This window comes from Prionailurus bengalensis, chromosome C1, assembly GCF_016509475.1.
Source record: "Prionailurus bengalensis isolate Pbe53 chromosome C1, Fcat_Pben_1.1_paternal_pri, whole genome shotgun sequence".
NCBI classification, from domain to species: Eukaryota; Metazoa; Chordata; class Mammalia; order Carnivora; family Felidae; genus Prionailurus; species Prionailurus bengalensis.
In genome coordinates this window covers 194,137,313-194,158,691 of record NC_057345.1, presented here as the reverse complement: position 1 = coordinate 194,158,691, position 21,379 = coordinate 194,137,313, and the positions used below count along the sequence as shown (strand labels likewise).

The 21,379-nt window shown below is 46.7% G+C and overlaps 1 protein-coding gene and 1 long non-coding RNA gene across 5 annotated transcripts in view; one reads left to right on the top strand and one right to left on the bottom strand.

Annotated features, from left to right (window-relative positions):
- LOC122481698 overlaps window positions 1–2,294 on the bottom strand; it is a 28,696-nt gene extending 26,402 nt beyond the window's left edge. Inside the window, exon 1 of the long non-coding RNA XR_006296917.1 lies at window positions 2,094–2,294. This is a non-coding gene — a long non-coding RNA (uncharacterized LOC122481698). The remainder of the gene's footprint in view (window positions 1–2,093) is intronic.
- Window positions 2,295–2,343: 49 nt separating this feature from the next.
- On the top strand, window positions 2,344–16,567 carry METTL21A (methyltransferase 21A, HSPA lysine). 4 transcript variants are annotated; one of them, XM_043577637.1, is made up of 4 exons: window positions 2,344–2,458; window positions 3,364–3,543; window positions 5,470–5,581; window positions 15,977–16,567. In XM_043577637.1, exons 2-4 carry the CDS (start codon window positions 3,397–3,399, stop codon window positions 16,222–16,224), a joined length of 507 nt encoding a protein of 168 aa, XP_043433572.1. In that variant the 5' UTR covers window positions 2,344–2,458; window positions 3,364–3,396; the 3' UTR covers window positions 16,225–16,567. The 4 variants fall into 4 exon arrangements, with proteins under 4 accessions (XP_043433572.1, XP_043433570.1, XP_043433573.1 ...); XM_043577635.1 differs by lacking the exon at window positions 15,977–16,567 and adding an exon at window positions 14,862–15,639; XM_043577638.1 differs by lacking the exon at window positions 15,977–16,567 and adding an exon at window positions 14,862–14,973 and having other exon boundaries at window positions 5,470–5,631.
- Window positions 16,568–21,379: the final 4,812 nt, after the last annotated feature.

The window sequence follows — 21,379 nt, the reverse complement described above, 5'->3', positions numbered from 1 at the left end:
TACAAAGTTATAGGATGAATAAATTCTAGGCATCTAATATTCAGCATGGTGATTACAGTTAACAATATTGTATTATGTACTGGATAGTTGCTAAGACCGTAAATCTTAAATGCTCTCACCACACAGATGCACAAAATTATAACTATGTGAGATGGTGGATGTGTTAACTAACCTTACTGTAGTCATCATTTTGCAGTACATACATGTATCAAATCATCACCCTGTGTACCTTCAACTTAAATATGTCAATGATACCTCAAAAGAGCTGGAAAACAAATAAGATAGGATAAAGAAAAAAGTGGGTCAAAGACTTAGCAGACACTTCATTAAAGAAGATACACAGTGGCAAATAAGCATATGAAAAGATGCTCCACAACCGTAGGTCATTAGGGGATTGCAAATTACGACAACCACAACACACCCACCAGAATGGCTAAAATTCACAACACTGACAACGCCTGAATACTGACAAGGATGTGGGGCAACAGGAACTCCAGGAACTGTCATTCGTTGCCAGTGGGAATGCAAAATGGTACGACCAGTTGGGAAGTCTGGTGGCTTCTTATAAAACTCAACATTCCTTTACCATAAGATCCAGTAATCGCACTCTTTTGTATGGACCTATCATAGGAGTTGAGTAAAAAGATCAGGGGTTACGGAGGAGGGAGGGAGAGAAATGGGTGGAGCACGGGTTTTTTTAGGGAAGCGACACTTTTCTACATGATGCTATAATGGTGGATATATGCCATCATAGATTTGTCCAAACTCATAAAATGCTCAATACCAAGAACGAACCCTAAGATAAACTATGGACTTTGGGTGATAGTGATGTGTCAATGGAGGTTAATGAATTGTAAAAATGTCCCACTTTGCTAGGGGATATTGATAATGGGGGGAGGCTCTGCATGTGCTGGGGCTGGGAGTGAATGGGAAATCTGCACCTTCTTTCCAATTTTGTTGTGAACTTAAGACTGCTTCAAAAATAAATTCTCTTACAGAAAAATTTTTTAAATAAAAATAAACTGAGCAAAGAAAAAAAAAAGTTGGTAAAAGACCTTCACTGCTGATCTTGGAAGTTCACTTAAGTCCGCTTTGCAGCCCCAGCCTTCTGCTGGAAGGTTAAAGAAATGCCTACAGAGGCCGGCCCGCCCCCTGCAGGAGGGGAGGGGTGAGGTGAGGCGAGGGGATGGTTTAGGGTTGGCCTGAGGCTCTTAGAGCCGGTCTCAAGCGGAATTACCAGGAAGCTCTTAAAAGTACCAGTGCTCGGGTCTCCTCACACTGAGACTTAACCTTGGCAGAGTCCAGGCAGGGGGAGGTGAAAAGCGCTCTCCTACATTCTAACGTGCAGCCGGGGCTGAGAATCGCCGTGACCGAGCGGCGGTGGGTGGGGGACGGGGCTGGAGGTCAGAGTACTGGAAGGAAAGGAAACCTTTCCCGAGAAGAGGACACCGCTGCCCGCGCTGTCGCACGCTTGGGTGCTCACTCCAGCCGCGCTTTCCAAGGGCCAGCAGCCTAGGTCAGTGGCTTTCACGTCAAACACAGGTGTCGCATCGGCAGGTGCACCAACGTGAGCACTGGAAGGAGGGAGACTAGAGCCTTGGGACTGCAGCAACGCCCGGGACCGGGTGTGGGGCCAATTGCGCGTCCCCCGGCTTCCCTGCGCCCCCGGAGCCCGTTTTACTATGGAGGCCCAGGCGCCGCGTGCGGACTCTGAGTTCGCGCTCTAGTTGACAAGGGCTTTGTCACTTTTCCTACTCTGTTGCCACCAAGCGGTGATGACGCCGCTTCGGTCCTCACTTTGGTGACGCGAGGACAAATGGGTGACCACGTATACTTCGGAGCAAACTTTCTCCTACACCTGCTAACTGGCCACCTTTAACAGGAAAAACAGGAGAGCACACAAACTAGAAAAAAACCAAAACCAAACCACGCAAATACACACAGGCACACATACACACACAGTGCGCGCGCGCCTGCGCAGGGGTGAGAACGAGCTCACAGGAAGGTGGAACCAGCGCAAGACCTTAGCGCCAGGTTGGTGGTCTCCCTCTCACCGGCCGCCAGAGCACCCCGCGCCTTCTCCGCGCACCTACCCGCGGCTCCACACCTCGCTGCCTTCGCCCACGCTGCCCTCGGCGGCCGGGAAACCGATTTGGTGGTCTGAATACTTTGGGAACCCACCGGAGGGAGGCCTGATGCCCTCTCCCCCAGCGTCCTCCTCCAGGGCGCGGCCAGCACACCTGCGACGCTGCGCGCCCCAGAGCTCGGGAAACACCTGTCTGGGGGAGGTGAGACCGGAAACGCGTGTCTCCTGGCGCGCGCCGCCCACCCCCGCCGCCTGCCGCGCTGCAGGCGCCCGGCGGTCTCTCGGGTCCGGGCCCTTTAAGGCGGGTGGTTGCGGCAGCCGCGCTCGGGGCGGGGCAAACAATGCGCGCCACGCGGGGCCGGATCCGCAGCGGTAAGTAGGGGCGAGGCCCGCCTCGGGCTGGGCTGTGTCACTGCACTCCCGGTGTAGGAGCCGTCCCACGTGGCTGGGGGTGCCGAAGGGCCCAGTGGACCGGCTGCCCGATCCCCACTTCCACCGGTTCCCGGAGCACTGGGGCCCGCCGGAAGCGAGTGCGTACCTGTCGGCCCTTAGGAGGGGACCGGGGGGGGGGGGGGCGAGTTCGGGGGACTCGGGGCAGGCCTCCGAGCCGCGGACGCCCGAGTCCACCCCGGACCCGGGCTCTCGCTCTCCCCGCCGGCGACTCGGAATCCGCCAGTGTGTTTCACTTCCAGTCTCGGCGAGCTGGAGCTGCGTCGACCGTGTATATCCAGCTGGTGTCAAAAAGCTGGATAATCAAACCGTTAACACCCAGTCCAAGTGCTGGTTCGGGTCCTCAGCCGTAACTAGTGAACGCACTGAATTTAGAGGGGGTGGAGGGAACACCTAAGCAAAACAGCAGGAACTACCCTGCCGGCCGCAGCGGGCGGTAGCTGCAGTCTGCGTGGGCCTGGCCAGTTTAGAAAGAGCAGCGTTCTCCGCGGCCCTGGGCTGTCAGCGCCGCTCCGCTCCGCTTCGCTTCTAACGCGGCTGGGTTCGGAATTCACCCAGTGGTGACAGCAGAGTGCGTAGGGCATCCTGCAGGAATTGCACGGTCTTGGGTTCTTGTGCCCAAAGACACCTTTTAGCATGGATTCAGGATTAAATTTCTCTCCCCAGAAGGGAAGAGCCATGCAAAAGGAATTAGACAAAGGTTCCCCCCACCTGTGTTTCTTCTTTTGAACATGTAAAACGACCTTAAAAAAAAACATTTGGAGCGATTTTAAAAGAGAATGAGTATTTCTGGCCCTAGCGTCACGCGAGATTCTTTTCCCCAACAGCTTTGAGGGAGCAGAGAGCTGGATGCAGGTGACATGGCCCTGGTGCCCTACGAGGAGACAGCGGTAATGGGCTTGCAGAAATTCCACAAACCTCTTGCCACCTTCTCCTTTGCGAACCACACGATCCGGATCCGGCAGGACTGGAGACAGCTGGGAGTCGCCGCGGTGGTTTGGGACGCGGTAAGTAAGACCCTGGGGCCTCTGACCACAATTGATTTTAAGACTGGCTTTCTTCTTCTTCCTTTTTTTTTTAATAACAGATTTATTGAGATATAATTTATATACCATACATTTCACCAGTTTATACAATTCTGTGATTTTTTTAAAAAGTAAATTCACCGAGAGGTGTAACCATCACCATGGTCTATTTTTTTTTTTTTTTTTTTAATTTTTTTTTTTTTTTTCAACTTTTATTTATTTTTGGGACAGAGAGAGAGAGAGCATGAATGGGGGAGGGGCAGAGAGAGAGGGAGACGCAGAATCGGAAGCAGGCTCCAGGCTCCGAGCCATCAGCCCAGAGCCCGACGCGGGGCTCGAACTCACGGACCGCGAGATCGTGACCTGGCTGAAGTCGGACGCCCAACCGACTGCGCCACCCAGGCGCCCCCACCATGGTCTATTTTAAAAACATTTTCATCCCCCAGCCCCTCCAAAAATACTTATACCCATTGGAATCTCTTACTTCCCTGCTCCCTCCCCCAACCCCAAAAGATTGCATTTTGAGGGTGAATAAAGGAAAGCTGAGGGAAAGTAAATTACTTGCCAGTAATATACCCAACAGGAAAGAGGGAGGGAGAGCTGGAAGGAAGGCAGGAAGCCCCTAACTGCTTTGGACTCTCATTAAGTTAATTTTTCACTTAAGTTTCATTTTGAAAATATTGCACAAAGAATACTGTAAAAAGTGGGAGAGCCCAAAGTGAAGATCACATGTTTTCCTGAAGTTTTCCATAGTTGTAATGGTCACAAAATTATACTATTAGTTGCTTTGTTTTACTTCTTCCTCTCACAGCACTGTGACAGTGCTTTTGTGACAGTGACTTGCCCTTAAGCAGCTTGCAGTGGGAACTCATTTAATGTTGGATAAATGATAGATGTAATTTTGTGGTCTTAACATTGCGTTAGGGATGCTAGAGAAACATTCAGGTGTAAACATCTCAATGTATTGTAGCCTCTTCTAGGAATCTAGTCCAAGGTGATTACATGGAAAGTATTCCCAGAACGACTAATAGGGCACATAATAGTGAGGAATGGGTGAGCCTTTTGAATGCTCACCAAGAAGAGGAATTGTTACTTATGCTACTAGTATGTGGCTGTGAAAGACAAATTCTATTTAAAAATTATGTTAACAACATACAATGCTTTAAAAAAAAAATGTTTATTTTAGAGAGAGAGAGGGAGACAGGATCTGTGCTGACAGCACAGAGCCGAATGCGGGGCTTGAACCCGTGAACCGAACCATGAGATCATGACCTGAGCCAAAGTTGGACGCTTAACCGACTGAGCCACCCAGGCGCTCCTACAATGCTTTTATAGAATTGTATGCAAATGCTAACTCATGCATCAGGTGTCCAAAACTTTGGCCCAAACTTCCTTTCCCATGCCTGATAATATGTGGTGAGGGCCCCCAGTGATGCAGGACAACACGAGAGAAGCACCCAGCTCCAGGAGCCCCGGGCAGGAGCCACTCTGCCTCTTCCTTTGGGTGACATCGTGGCCTAGCTGCCTTGAACTTGGGTTAGGAACTGGACATTCCTTTAAGCAAAATCACAGAGACTGTTCATGTAAGCTCCACTGGGGTCGTTTTGTAAACTTTAAGTGACACAGTAAGAAATGAAACTTCCCAGATTGAGCAGCACCCTATGTTGTGTGGGCAGCGTCATCGACCCCTGCTGTCCCCAGGAGGGACCTCGGTGGGGCCTAGACTGCGTTCGCTCTAGGGTCATCTCCCAGCAGCAGCCGAATTTCTGTGTGTGTTGTTAAACTGGGACTGCAACCTTGCAGTGGGAGAGAGGGTGTGATGTCTTCCTGCCAGTGTAAAGCCCGCCCTAAACCCTTGGGGTCCTCGGCACGGCACTCGTTGACACGCAATGCTGTGTTTTGACTCAGGCCGTCGTTCTCTCCGCGTATCTGGAGATGGGAGCTGTGGAGCTGAGGGGCCGCCGTGCAGTGGAGCTGGGGGCCGGCACCGGGCTGGTGGGCATAGTGGCTGCCCTGCTGGGTGAGTGCCGTATGCTGGCTCCCTCCTTTGCGAGTGGAGCTCATTGACAGGTGTGTTTGCTGCTTCCCTGACACAGACCCAGACCGGTTTTTCCCTTACTGGATGTTCTGTCCCCTGTACTTATGAGTCACCTGCTGGTGTCTTTAACTCCAGTAAGCCTCGTTTCTTCTCTCTCTCTCGCTCTCGCTCTTTCTCTCATCCTGTTGTTTATACTTCCCATGAAAGACTGATTTGCCCCCTTCGGTTGTTTGTTTGTTTGTTTGTTTGTTTTTGTTTTGTTTAAGCAAACACACGTTTATTGGGGCATTTAGAATTGCAATTCAGGAGACAATTGGGTTGTCTGAATTAGGTCCCTGCCCCTTTCAGTTTTATGCCAACAGTATGATCAGAAGGCAGTTTTCAGTTCAAAGAAAATTGTATTCATGTACATAGTTTTTTACACTTTAGGGGCCTTCTTGTACTCTGTTGGATTTAACCCTGCGAGGCAGGTAGAACAGATAGTCTCATTCATTGCTGAGGAAACTTTGCTGGTTCGTCTCTTCTGAGAAGGGCCGGCCCTGCTGTAGTTTGTACTGACATCTTATGTTTAAAAATTCTCTTTGCGGTATACAGTTCTGAATTGGTATCGAGGTTTGTCATTTTTTTTTTGTTTGGTATACAGATATTAATTTAGGCCTACAGTATTTTTAAGCTTTGTTTTTATTTTGTTATTTATTGTTGACTCCTTTCTTCAGCTTCTGGCTCATGCCGTTCAAGCCACCCAGTGGGTAGACCAGCCTCTAACATACAATATATAACATTCATCACTTCAACATCGTCACCCAGTGCTCTTGTCAAAATGCAGCTTCTGCTTCTGTAGGTTGGGGTCAGGCCTGAGAACCTGCATATCTAACAAGCTCCCAGGGGATGATGATGCAGACGCTGTGTTGGTACTCAGGCCACACTTTGGTGGTGAGGAGCTAGAATTCCATTCCATTGTGGACAGGTGCTCGAGGACCCACTTAAGCCCCTCCTTTATTGTGTCCTCTTTCCGGTAACTTATTTCTTTTTTTAGTATTCTTTTCTGTGTTTAGATCTAGCCTTCCAAAATGTGGTGGGGAACATGGGCAGCGTGGTAGTTAACGGTGTGTAAATGGATCTAGGTCTCCATCCAACACCACGGCACCTTCAGGTACTGATGAGGCCCTCGCTCGTACACTGCCTTTTGTTCTCCTCAGGTTAGCCTTACGGCATTCCCGTGGGTGTTAGGTTTCATTTTTTTATTTTGTTTTACTTTATTTTATTATTTACTTTATTATGTTATGTTATTTTTACAGAAAGAGAGCAAGTGTGCGTATGAGCATGAGAGGGGCAGAGAGAGAGAGAGAGAGAAAGAGAGAGAGAATTTCAAGCAGGTTCCATGCCCATCGAGGAGCCCAACTCCGTTCCATCTCACAACTGCGAGATCATGACCTGAGCTGAAATCCAGAGTCCGATGCTTAAACTGACTGATCCACCCAGGCGCCCCACACTTAAAAATTTTTCATTTTGCCGGTGAAACTGGGGTTCTGGGAGGTTAAGTCACTTTGTGGAGTCCTGGTCAGTGGAGACCTGAGGACTCAAACCAGGTGCATCAGGCACTTACTGTCTTTCCTTAACACTAAGTTTGCTGATGTGGGAGGAGTTAACTGGAAGGGAAATGAGGTTTCTTCTGTTTCCCCTGGACAAGCGGGTCTTCATGCAGAGCTGCGTCGGCTGGTGCAGAGACTTGCTAGTTGGCAAAGTGCATAGGTTTAGAGTTATACTTGGTTTTGACACCTTTTCTAACTCTTTTTTTTTTTTTTTTTAAATTTTTTTTTTTTCAACGTTTATTTATTTTTGGGACAGAGAGAGACAGAGCATGAACGGGGGAGGGGCAGAGAGAGAGGGACACACAGAATCGGAAACAGGCTCCAGGCTCTGAGCCATCAGCCCAGAGCCTGACGCGGGGCTGGAACTCCCAGACCGCGAGATCGTGACCTGGCTGAAGTCGGACGCTTAACCGACTGCGCCACCCAGGCGCCCCTTCACCTTTTCTAACTCTTACTAGCTGTGTGACCTTGGGCAAGTTGCTTAATCTCTCCACTTCAGTTTCCCTATAAAATGGGGATAAAAATCAGTTCCTGCCACATTGAGGATCCAATGAGATCATGCACAGAAATCAGCTCCTTGACTAGCACAAAGTAAATGCTCAATAAATGTTAATTGCTCCTCTGAGTATATCTGTTTGTGATCTAGAAATGCGGGAGATCATGCACAGAAATCAGCTCCTTGACTAGCACAAAGTAAATGCTCAATAAATGTTAATTGCTCCTCTGAGTATATCTGTTTGTGATCTAGAAATGCGGATCTGTGAGGTTGGGTAAAACAGGATGATGAGGTTCTTTAAAGACTAGCACAGAGTGGGGACTAGGTAGTTGTCGCCCCACAAGACGATCGGCTTTGGGAGTGGGCTGGGACAGAACAGCAGGGTGTTCTCTCGTGACTGGGGGAGGTGCGCTTCCTGGCCTAGCTTCACCGCCCCCTCTTTCAATCCTTTCCTGCCGCAGAGCAGAATTCATTGCTGCCTTATTTCTTCTCCCCACAGCCCTTGGTATATTTGCCATGTTGTCCCGGCCTTTCTTACAAGCCGGTGTTTCTTGTGTCTGTCTCTCCTGGCAGGCTGAAGCTCCCGAGGCTTGGGACTGTGTCTCATCCTGTGTGTCCTTGGCCCCAGCCAGACCCCACTTGCCATGCAGTAGATACTCAAATAGTTCTGGAATAAGAGTTGGGCAAACTAGAAAATCATGAAAAGTAATGTTTCTATTACAAAAGTGATGTAACTCTTTTCAAAAATAGCCCTAGAAATAGAATAAAGGGGGAAAAGCCTAAAACATTCTAGTTATTCATGACTCTGCAACAGAAGTACTGTTAGCATTTTGGTTTATTTCCTTCCATTCTTTTGCTTCCACTTGTATTTTTTTTTTTAATTTTTTCTTTTTTAATGTTTATTTACTTTTGAGAGAGACAGAGACAGAATGCGAGTGGGTTGGGGCAGAGAAAGAGGGGGACACAGATCTGAAGCAGGATCCAGGCTCTACTAAGCTGTCAGCACAGAGCTCAACGCGGGGCTCGAACTCACGAGCTGTGAGATCCTGACCTGAGCTGAAGTCGGACGCTCCACCCACTGAGCCCCCCAGGCGCCCCTCCACTTGTATATTTAATCACAGTTGTAATTGTGGTTATAGAGGTGTGTGTATGTGTGTGTAGGCACCTATGTATGTACGTACACATATGTGTGTCTCATTTCATGTTCTGTCGTGCGCACCTCTCTGCACTATGTGATTTGCACACCCGTTATTGTTGTGACTGCAAAGTATAAGGCATTGCTTTTTAGGGTGAGACCTGAGGGTAAGAAAAAGTTACTCTCTTTAGAATGGAGGCAGCGAGAACTAGAATAGGTGGTGATTTTGAACGTGTCAGGGGTTGATTGTTCTCCTTTTTAAAAAAGTATTTTCATTTTTCATAACCCGAATCATTTATTCCCAAATTCAGGGAACACCCACCATATGCCAGGCCTGAGTTTAGGTGCTGAGGCTTCCGGTCTTCTCAGGAAGCTTCCATTCTAATTCTGATGGGGAGGAAGGAAAAGACAGATTCTATTAAAAAGCCAGGGAAAAAAAACCGGTAAGTTCTATGCAGAACTTGAATAATGGGTGATGAGATTTTCCTATTAAAAGAACAAAACAGCTTTTAATTCCTGGGCAGTTCCTTCATTCTGTCTATTTAGTCTGTCCTTCTCACCACGCCCCCCTGCCTGGTGGGTAGGTCTACTTGGAGCTCTCTTCCCCTTGGGAAATGAAGGCTTAACAGAGGTTAGGTAACTTGCACAAGGTCACAACACTCCTGGATTGTGGAGTTAGAATTGGAATGCTGTTCTGACTCCCACCCTCGTCCTTAGTTTGAAAATCTCTTTATACTGTGTGAAAAGTATTCTTAGAAAAAAATCATCCCATTTTAAAGATAGGGTTCTGTAAGTTGGGGTGGGGTCAGGGAATGTGGGTTGTTTTTTTTTTTTTAATTAAAAAAAATTTTTTTTTCTTTTTGGTGTTTATTTTTGAGAGAGCACAAGCAAGGGAGGGACAGAGAGAGGGAGACAGAATGTGAAGCAGGCACCAGGCTCCAAGCTGTCAGCATGGAGCTCGATGTGGGGCTCGAACCCACAAACCATGAGATCGTGACCTGAGCTGAAGTCGGACCCTTAAACACTTAACTGACTGAGCCACCCAGGCCCCTGGGAATCTGGGTTTTAAAGGCTTCTGAGGTGATTTGATGCTCAACCAAGTCTGGGGAAGAGTCTTAAAATATGCTCAGGAAGAAGTTGTCTTTTAGTTTTCTGTACTTGTAGTGTAAATCTCCACTGAGCTTTCCACTTGTGTGTATGTTTCACTGAAGGCTGGGCATCTCTACCTGCCTGTTTCTCAGTGCCTCAAACAGTATGTGTGTTTAAACTTGAACTCTTCTTCCCTTTGCAAACTCGACCTTTTGTTCTCTTGAGTTAGTGTGGCCATCCAAGTATGCACTCAGGCCCACCCCTTGACCCGCGCCCCCCACCCCTTGTCCATACCCCCCCACCCCCCACCCCCCACCCCCCCCCCCCGCCAGCCCCGCTGACCCATCTTCTAAGGATTTCTTGATTCCAGTTCTCCCTTTGCGCTGCCCCCGCCCGGCTGGAGCTCTCAGCATCTGTCTCCTCTGTGAGGCTCTGCAGGTCCCCACCACCTGACCTCTCTGCCTCTGCTTTGTCTTCTCAGAGCCACTTCCCAGTAGACTGAAGTGGCCCATCCATGATGCAGACGTGCTGGGTGGCCGGTGCTTAAACACCCCTCTGCCTCCCCACGGCCGAACACCCCTGAGGCTCTCACCTCATTCTGACGGGCTGTCAGGCTAGCTTTGCAGATCCGCACGCTGTTTGCGGTTCCAGGGACGCACACGCTGCTTCTGGTCCGTCCCTTCTGCCTCGGATGCCCTTTCTTCACCCTTTCCCCTGGTTAGTGCCACGTCTTTCCAGTGTAAGCTCAGATTTCCGTTCCTTCCAAATCCTTTCTTTGACCTCTGGCCCTCTCGGAGAATTTCTCCCTTGTGAAACTCACCTGGCACCCCAGGTTACCATATTTTACTCCCCACAGTGTATCACAGTTGTGTTTCTGGGTCTCTCCCTCATGAGGCTGAGCTCCTAGAGGCCGAGCATCTTCTTGCTCGTCTCTGTGTCTCTAGTACATAGCACGTGTTCAAAATGTTCCAATAAGGTGTTGCTCACAGAAGTGCAAATGGGAAGTGATGGTAAGCGTTTGCGTGTTCTCGGTCCATTACCAAGTGAGAGGCCATGGGGTGTGTGGTGCCGGGTCCCTGCCCATTAGTCCTCATGAAGTCAGCCTTGCCTCGGAGGGCACCTGCATGAACACCTTGTGAACGAACCTCCCTGGGTGGGGGGTGGGGGGGGGGGCATTTCCTCCGTCTTCAGTCGCGGGGGCTCTGCCCTTCCCCGCTTCTCCCGTAGGCTAACCTCCAGGCGAAGGGCGGTCCTCTGCTTGTTCCAGGCCTGTGACTGTGCGGCCCAATGTGGCTGCAGGCAACACAACAGCTGCCCGGTCTCTCTTCACCTTGAGGATCCAGGAATGTTGAGGGGGGGAGGGGAAAGTGGGGGGGGGGGCAGTGGATGCTACTGTGCTTCCTCTCCTACTCTTCTAGCGTCCTCCCACCCTCTTCCTCCATCCACCCTCCCAGCCAGAGACGTGTCTTCTCATTTCACTGAGGAGACTGATGCGGTCAGAAGAGAACTTCTGTACCTCCCTCACTGCCTCCAGCCCTGCTGTGCCCCACAGTCTCTGCCTTTGCTCCTGATGTGCTTGCAGCCAGCCCCCCCCCGCCCCCCCCTTCCACGCACACACTGTCTCTTTTCTTCCCTCTTTCTGCCTGGCCCTTCCCATAAGCCTGCAAACTGGCTGGCTCCCATCTAAAAACAGAAAACAACAACAAAATGTTTTTGAGAGAGAGAGAGGTGCAAGTGAGTGAGGGGCAGAGAGAGAAAGGGAGAGAGAGAGAGGGAGAGAAGCAGGGCTCGAGCTCACCCGAAGTGGGGCTTAAGCTCACCCAATGTGGGACTTGAACTCAGGAGCCAGGAGCTGAAGTCAGATGCTTAAGGACTGGGCCACCCAGGTACCCAAAACAAAAAGTTTTGACAGTGTCTAACAGAAATGTATTTTCTGTAGCGGGAAATGTGTAAGATGGACCTGGGATATCTTGTCCCACCAGATAGCAAGGAGGCTAACAAGGACGACATGGGGTTGTGTCAAAAGTCTGCCGGCAGTATTTGAACATCAATATTGATAATGGCACTGGATCCAAATATATCAAATATGTTTAATCCGTGAGTTGATGATACAACAACAGAATAAACCCCATCAGTCATCTCTGGAGGCTGCTTTGGAGTCCAGTTTATAAAAGGGGAGGGAGGAGCAAAATTTATCCTGCCTTTCCTATTCAGTTCCTATACAAAATGAGTAACAAACTATAATCGAAAGAAACTATCCTTTATAGAAATTTCTCAACAAACAAATGCAAAAGGAATGTAGTGAATTAAAGATCTGGGCATTGGGTATTCATGCCTGTTCACGTCACAAAAGTACAGCTTACCAGGTACTACATACCCCTTGATGAAGAACATATCACCACCTCTGAAATAGCCTTGCTCAAAAAAGTCCAATTTACCGGAGATACAGAGGAGAGAGGAACAGACTAAACTATATAAAATGGCACGGTCGGTGAAATCCAGATTGTGGGAAACTACAGGACAAATGATTTGTTTCTTCCCCAAACTGAAAGGGGAAACAAAAGATTGTAGGGAAATTGATAGATTAAAAGACACTTAAGACATCCCTGTGCTCCTGTCCGTAAACAAACACCCAAAAGGAAACCACAGGCAGGGCTGCCGTGTTCAGGGACGGACGTCTGGGAGACGAAACGTGAGTGGGTGGTAAGGAAGAGCTTCCCGGCAGAGTCAGGGTTGGCTGCTCTTGGGTGGGCGTATTTGGGAGCTGGCCCCGGGGTGGGTGCGTGGCGTGGTTACAGCAAGGGGCACACCACCAGCCTCCTTCACCTGGGTCACTGTGGGGGCCTCGTCACAAGGCCCCTTGCTTCCGGCCTGGCCCTACTGCTAGAAAGTCTGTTAAAGCCTAACCTCATTGGCGCTTCCGCTCAGCACTCTCCATTAGCTTCTCCTCTCAGAAAAAGCCAAAGCCTTTCTGAAACCTGACGTGTGCGGCCCTCGGTGGTCTGCCTCCTGCCTGTTACTCCTTTGGCCTCATCTTCTGCTTTGTCCCTCCGGCACCCTCCGGCACTACCATTCTGGCTGCCCTGGGCTGCCCACCGCGGGCCTGTGTACCCGCTCTTCTGCCTGCTGGGGATACTGCCCCTCCTGCGATGCACTTCGCCTAAGTCACTGTCTCGGTGAGGCCTTCCCTTATTGTTCAGTCAGCAATGTCCCACCCGCTTTCCTTACCTCTGGACATCTGTCTCTCTTTCCTGCTTTATTTTTGCCCTAGGGAGTGAGTATCTCCAACTAACGTACTAGTCATTCTGATTCCAAAAACACCTCTTATTGCCTGTCTCTTCACTTGAATCTAAGCTCTGAGGTAGGGGTTTTTGTCCCGTGGTCGATAGCAGCCACTTGGATATTTATGCAGTTGACAGAGGAGTGGCCAAGTCGCATCAAACTCCTGGAACACCTAGCAGATTAGAAGTAGCCTCAGAACCTCAGAAACCCTCCGAGACAGGCGTTGGAAAGGTCTACGTGCAAGAAGTATTCAAATGAACACCGAGGTGATCTACAAAAGACTAGATCACTCCAGTATTGCCAGCAAATACAGACCGTTGTTACGAAATCCAGACATAAATTTCTAAGTCAAACCAGGAAAAGGCTGTCTGTGAACTTGACTGTCGGGGGTGACGGGAAGTGACTCCGCGTTCTCGTCGAGGCAGCGCACTGCTCGGCCAGAATGGTCAACGCAGTAGGTGCGTGCTTGTAAAGTCCAGCAACCGTAGCACCTTTGTCAGGGTCACACGGAGCACCGTAAACGTCAGATTGAATTCCACCAGCTGCCGCTGAGGGGGTGCTTGCCGTAGCCGGTGTGGAACCCTGTAGGGGCGTGACCCACGAAGGTCACAAACTACAGAAGGCACGGAAGCGAGAATCTTATGAAAGAATGGAAATTACGTTAAATTTCAGAAGTTACAAAGTCAGAACTGAACAGGGTTATGCATACGGTTCCTGCAGCGCAGATGAGGTACTTCAGGGCCGGCCTTAGCTAGTTGCTTCACTGCTGTCAGGGTGACTACAGTTCGGTCTTCTCCCAGCCGTATTGGTTCACGGCAAACATTTAGTTCATGGTAAACAACTCGTGAGAAACGTTAATGAAATACTGCCTCCTTTGCCGTATGCACGCAGGAACTTAGCATTTAGTAAACATGATCTCACGTTTTTAACCTACAGTACTTTAGTACAATCTAGGAATTTCTAAGTTTAACCACTTTTCAAAATATATACATATATGTGTGTACATACATACATATATGTATATAACTTACGTGTATATACATACGTGTGTGTGTGTGTGTGTGTGTGTGTGTGTGTGTGTATATATATATATATATAAAACTTAAATACATACAGGTTGGCTGCTTCCTAACAGCATAAGGAGACGTGGACTGGGATTTCTTAATAGCCAATTAATCCCTCCTTGACTCTTTTTAAAGCTTAGACCTGAGAAAGTAGCCTTTCCCTGTTTTTGGTATCTTGTCGTCTTTATAATCATTTGCTCCTAGGTTTTTCTTTTGTGGATTCCATTTTACCTTCAGGTCTGACTCGAAGATCATAAGCTAATGAATAAAACGTAGTGGTAGATACCTGTGGGAGGTGGGCCAGTTCCACCTGCAGAATCCAGAAGCTTCAGTGTAGGGTCACTGGGGGGCTCTGCACTTCAGAGGCACAACTTAGCAAACAGATGTGTCAGAGGGGCAAATCCAAAGTTCACTTTCACCAGTAAGCGGTGCAGAGCTGCTGCTGGTCATTTTCTGATCGTTTGCAGCCATCCCTGAAGGGCATGAGCTTCTGGATTTCGGGTGGAATATTAGAGACACTCCCCCCCCACCCCCCGCTTGACTTGACACCCCTACCTGTTGTATTGATGTGCACATGACTCTCTCTCTCTGTCCCACATTCTAGGTGCTCATGTGACTATCACGGATCGAAAAGTAGCATTAGAATTTCTTAAATCAAATGTTCAAGCCAACTTACCTCCCCATATCCAACCCAAAGCTGTTGTTAAGGAGCTGACTTGGGGACAAAATTTGGGGAGTTATTCACCTGGAGAATTTGACCTGATACTTGGAGCTGATATCATATATTTAGAAGAAACATTCACAGATCTTCTTCAGACTTTGGAACATCTCTGTAGCAACCGCTCCGTGATTCTTTTAGCTTGCCGAATTCGCTATGAACGGGATAACGACTTCTTGGCGATGCTGGAGAGGCAGTTTACTGTGACTAAGGTTCACTACGATCCTGACAAAGACGTACATATTTACAAAGCACAGAAGAGAAACCAGAGGGAGGACTTCTAGTTGGCTGTAATTTTTAGGAATGTTGTTATTGAGCGTGTCGGTGAAGGTCTTAGCCTGGGAATTGAACCACATTTGATGAAATGGCTCCTGAACAAAAAGTCTAACCAACCAAAGGTTCCCAAGGGACAAAGCACATGTGCCGTTTGAAAACAAAGTGGCACTTTGTCCCACTGCCGTGACTTCATAGTCCTATTTTACTCTGAAAAATCCAACTAGCGTTAAAGGAATGTATGAGATATCTGTATCTCATACTGCCCCCTCTTGGTAAACAATTTTCACTGGTGATAGAATGAAGGGCTGGTGTAAAAGGGCCTTCAAAGCAGTGAGCTTGTTTTGGTGAGGCTAACCCATGCAAATTCTATTAAATACATTCTGAGATACATGTTTAGCCCAGTTTTCTAATTTTCTGAATATAAAGCCAGAGGCTTAATGTATATTCCCTGAGCTGTTGATGCTCTCGAAATCTTTTGTCTGCCCCATTTAGGTTTTAAGCATTACTTTTGGTTACTTGAGATTAGGATGTGAGTTCCCTGAGGTCTCATTTCATGCTTTTTGGCTTCATTTCCGAATTAGGCATACAAACAAATGAAGTAAAAGTAAAAGTTGAGTTACGTCTTGAAACCACCATGTGCTGTGCCTGGGATGTCGTCTTCAATGGCTGTAGTTTTCCCCTGGCACTCCCCTTTCTCAGATGTTGTGTTTGTATTTCTTTCCTAGGCTTTCCCCTCCTTCGTGTAATGCATAAGATGACGTTGAAAACAGTTCGAAATCTCACCCCTTCATGGGAGGAGCTCCCCGAGAAGCTCCTTCCACGTTGTGCTCGTAATTGCTTATTCCGTGTCTGGATCCCCCAGAAGATGGGGAGCTTCTGGGGGCCAGGACTGGTGCCTCCTCCAGGGCTGCGTCCCAGCAGCCAGTGTCTCAGGGCCAAATATTCACTGAATGAAAAACTGCATTCCATTTAGAGGGTACTGGTATTTGGGTTAAATGACTGCTACATTGTTTTATGATTATCTTTGACAGACTTTATGAATGAAGTCTCTCTCTCTGTCTCCCTCACACACACACCTTTTTTTTTTTTTTTTAAGCAATGTAAAAGCTTAACAGTTTAAACAAATTCAGATGACAAGAATTAAAACCTCAGTATGGTCGAGGGTACTGGAGATAGATCTTTGTAAATCATCGGAAACAAGACCTCCTTCCTCTGAACCTTTTAATGACTACCTTGGATGTGAAAATACCCAATACATTATTTTCTACATATATTTTAGAGGTTTTACTTTTAATAAAGATGAATTATGAATTAAACGTTCTGAGCATTCTGTGACGTACAGGTTCAACACAATTTTGATAAATGCACGTGACATAGAAATATCCATAGTCCAGCCAATCCGTAAAACGCCAATACCGTGCTATGAACATGGAAGGTCTTTTAAAACAAGTAAAACACAAGCCCTGCAGTATCAACACTGTAATGAAATGAAAGGCCGGTCCCCCACTCAGGTATGTTCTTCGAAATGAGTATTTTAATTGGGGTTCAGCTCCTTTAATATCCCTGACTTTGCAGAACAGACATTAAAGTGGTTTTGGGTGGGGATGGAAAACTTCAAGATGTCTGGGTGCTCTACCGAGTGAATGAAGCATTAATTGGTGGTGTTGCATGTTCATAAAACATTGAGGGTCAGAAAAGGTTGAAGGTAATTTTTTTTTCTTAATAGATGTCAATAAAAGGCAAGAAAAATTCAACAGGAATAGTTTGGTGTTTAAGTGAAAAATCAAATGATTTTTTTTTGTGTGTGTGTGTTTGGGTTTAAAATGTTGTCTCAGGCCAAGTTCCCTGGGGAAATACACTCAGAGATGGACATTAGGGTGTAGAAAGTTTAAATGGGAATGATTTCAAGGTCGACATCTCTGAGGTAGTAAAAGTAGTAGGATTGGGAACTAGGGGGAAATTAGGCTGGGAGGCAGTCAGGAGTCCTCAGAAACGAGAGCTAGGATGGCCCTGTAGTTGGGCCATACTAAGCCAAGAGGGCAGGGTTTTATATCCCTGCATAGATTAGTCATGTGATCTAAGGGGCATACCCTTAGGATGAAGAAAAGACCTGGAGAGAACGCAGCTTAGAGCCATCATCCAACATTGCCAGAAGCTGGGGAAGTGAGTGCTTAATGGGTGTGTGGGGGTGAGGGATGGGGCTGGGGGCAGACGTTATATCTGGATAGTATGCCACAGTGTCCGCTATAAATGTCAGGAAAGCTGTGATGGCTTTCTCTTATGTTAAAGGATTGACCTCAGGAACGTGCATTCTAAGTGTGCCTGTCTTATCCTCAAGGATAGAAACCTAGTCTAAACCAACTATATGCTAAGCATTGATTTTCACACTGCTCAGTTTTAGAACTCTTAGTTCTCCAGTGACTTTTCCCACAATTAAGATCAAATACTGGTGCCAAGATGCTACGTTCAAATATATGTAGGACGTCAGGTTCTTAGAACTACCACTATAAAGTACGCTGTCATTCCCTGTGCAGATTACTTATTTTTTTTAATGTTCATTTATTTTTGAGAGAGACCGAGTGTGAGCAGGGGAGGGGCAGAGAGAGGGAGACACAGAATCCGAAGCAGGCTCCAGGCTCTGAGCTGTAAGTACAGAGCCTGATGCGGGGCTCAAAGCCACGATCATGACCTGAGCCGAAGTCCCTGACGCTCAACTGATTGAGCCACCCAGCTGCCCCAAGATAGCAGTTTTTAAATCAGGAAGAGGGGCACCTGGGTGGCTCAGTTGGTTGAGTGTCTGACTCTTGATTTCAGCTCAGGTCATGACCCTAGGGTTGTGGGATTGAGCCCTGTGTTGGGCTCCACTCTGAGTGTGGAGCCTGCTTGAGATCCTCTCTGCCCCTCTTGCCCACCCTCTCTCTCTCTCAAGATAAAAATTTTAAAGTAATTTTAAAAACCACTTTTTAATATACCAGCATGGGGCCTGACATCATAGTTGGTGAAATAGTCCTGTGATTTATTGTTGTGTCAGAGACATGGTCGTAATTGTACTGCTACCCCAGAACCTCTACCTAGACATAAGCAGCATTCTTTTTTTTTAATTTAAATTTTTAATATTTATTTCTGAAAGGGCAAATGGGAGAGCAGGGCGGGAGGGGCAGAGAATCCGAATTGGGCTCACGCTGATAGTAGCTGGCCCGACCTGGGGCTTGAATCCACAAACCATGGGATCATGACCCGAGCCAGAGTCAGAGGCTTAACCCTGAGTCATCCAGATGCCCCGAAAAGTAGCATTTTCAAGGTCTTTAAGGAGAACGAGGCAACATGTTGCAGTGAGTACGGAGAGCCTTGTTCTGGGAAAAAGAAACTGACAAGAACTGCATGAAATCAGGGCAGAACTCCGTTCTTTTTTTGTGACTTTAAAAATTGAGGATTTGTTAGCTCTGACGTTTCTTTCCTATCTTCAATCATATTAAGCTTTTCTTTCTACAGCCAGGAAGTGTTATAACTTAACACTAGAAGACATGGTATGCTGAAAAATTAAGTTTCCTACCTGAGAACTGTTTCTGTGGTAGAGGGGAAATCCCTATAACAGAGGTGTGAAAAGGGGGGCCTATCTGCTACAAAACCTTGTGTTGAGGATGGCTCTGCCACTTCTAACTCCTAAAAATTACATACACTATAAAGCTTGACATTAAAAAAATAGCAACGTGATCTTTTTATTAATTTCGCAAATTATTAATGCTTAGGAAGCAACCTTCAAATATGAAAACCATACTTAATAAACATTCCCACTTCTCAGTATCTATCCTAAGGATAAACTAGCTTATATTTATACTAACTTGTGTGTATCTGGAAGAGTCAAAAGTAACAACCTACATGTTCACAAAAGAGGGTGCTTATTAAACTATGATACATCTACACAATGGGATACCACACATCCGTTAGAAGGACTGAGGCAGATGTACATAAACTGAAATAGAACTGTCAAGACACATTCAGTGAAAAAGTACCATTTATGTAAAAAGGGGAGAGGAGAGAATAGACATTACATTTGCATGTATATGCACAGATTGTCTCTAAAAGGATACACAAGAAACTGCTTTTTACTGCTTCCCCATTTGTCATATTTTCCAAACGTACATACTACTTAAGGAAACGAAGTTAAAAAATGAGGACACTATGGAGAAAGTGAAACGAAAACTTAAGAGAATGGGAGAAAATAATGACAAATCGTACTACCTGGTGAGGCTCTGGTATCCAGAATATGTAAGAAACTCATAAAACTCAACAACAAAAAACACCATTAAAAAATGAGCAAAGGACTTGAACAGACATTCTGAGCATTCTGATGATTCTCCAAATAACCACAGACACATGACGATACGCGACATCGTTAAACGTTAGAGTTGCAAATACGATTGACAACGAGCTAGCTCTTCACACCTGTAAAGAGGGGCATAATTAAAACCAACGTTGGTCCGCGCACGGAGAAATTGGGACGCTCACATATCAATCATCATTGGCAGGAATGTAAAGTGGTGCGGCAGCTCAGGAGAAATTTGGCAGTTCCTTAGAAAGTAAACATAGAACTACCATATGGCCCAGCAATTCCACTCCTGGGTATGTATTCAGAACTGAAAGCAGGGACTCCAATACCTGCACGTGAATGTTCATAGCGGCATATTCACAAAAACCAAATAGCGGAAATATCCCAATGTCCATCAGTGGATAAATGAATAAACTGTGGCATATATGATGGATTATTCAGCCATAAGAAGGAATGAAGTACTGATAAGTGATTTTGAGGAACCTCAAAAACATGCTAAGTGAAAGAAGCCAGGCACAAAAGGTCACATATGATCCTATACGTAAGAAACAATAGGTAACTATAGAAATGGAAAGCAGATTCATGGTTGCCTGGGGATAGAGGGAGGGGAAAATAATAACTCTCTAATAGATGGAAGGTTTGATTTTGGAGTGACGATTTGGACCTAGATATGCAGTTGGCGGTAGCTAGCACAACGTTGAGAAGGGACTAAGTGCTACCGAATTGTTCACTTAAAAATGGTCAATGTTATGTGAATTGCACCTCAATTAAAAAAAAAAATAGCAAAAAATAGCATTGAAGTGCCTGGAAATACCTTACCTCTTCACTTGTTAGGACCTCATCAGAATCCTAAGCCCCAGTTTGGTCAATATGCAAAAGAAAGATGTGGAGAAATGAAAAATGCACAGTGGAAGGTAACACTAAGGCAGTGATTTTCTGGGGTTTTGCCTTTAGCAGCGTAGTGGAATAGTGGCATCATTTACAAGATGGAAAAAGCCAGCTGAGAGATGAACGGATTTAGAGGAGAAATGAGAGGTTCTGTTTTGCAATCTGAGTGGAGATGACAAATAGGAGAGTGTAGCACCAGAGCTAAAGTTGTGTGACCGTCTTAGAATGGTTTCTTCGGCTGTCCTAGAGCTTCTTGAGGACAGGTACTTCTTAGTGCTCAAGTATTGGTGAAATAAGCAAGTGACCACAAAGGTATGGATAAAGAGAAGAGAGGCACTCTGTCCTTTTATTGGAGGCTCAAGCACCTGGACACGGGTTACAAGGAGGGTGACTAAAGGTCCCCATTTGCTCAGCACAATCCTGGTTTACACCTGTTGTCCCTATTAACGTCACCCTTTCACTCTCAAAAATGTCTGCTTGTACAATCACCTTAAGTGGTCACGCTTTGTAGAAGAGAAAGAATAAAATGTGTGCAATTCCTTCAATACAATAGCAGGTGTAACAAGCTTAATAAATACGTCATGGCAATTTTTTAAAAAAGTACCTTAGAATAAATGCAACTGCTTATTTTCAGAAATTAAATCAACAGGAGAGAATCTTTTATTATGCTTTAAGCAAAGAGCAGATTAACCACACCTCCTCCCATTTCCTATGATCACAGAACTTTAGAATCACAAGGGGGCCTGACAAGTCAGCTATTCTCATTGTTCTTCCAATTAAAACATGTATTTTCTGACACTGGAGACAGCTGGTCATATGTCTCCATTGGTTTTCTCAATAGGGCGGTAACATCTCCACATCTTCAAATAGGCACTGTTCAATCTTTCTGAACAAAGAAATCTTGTGCTAA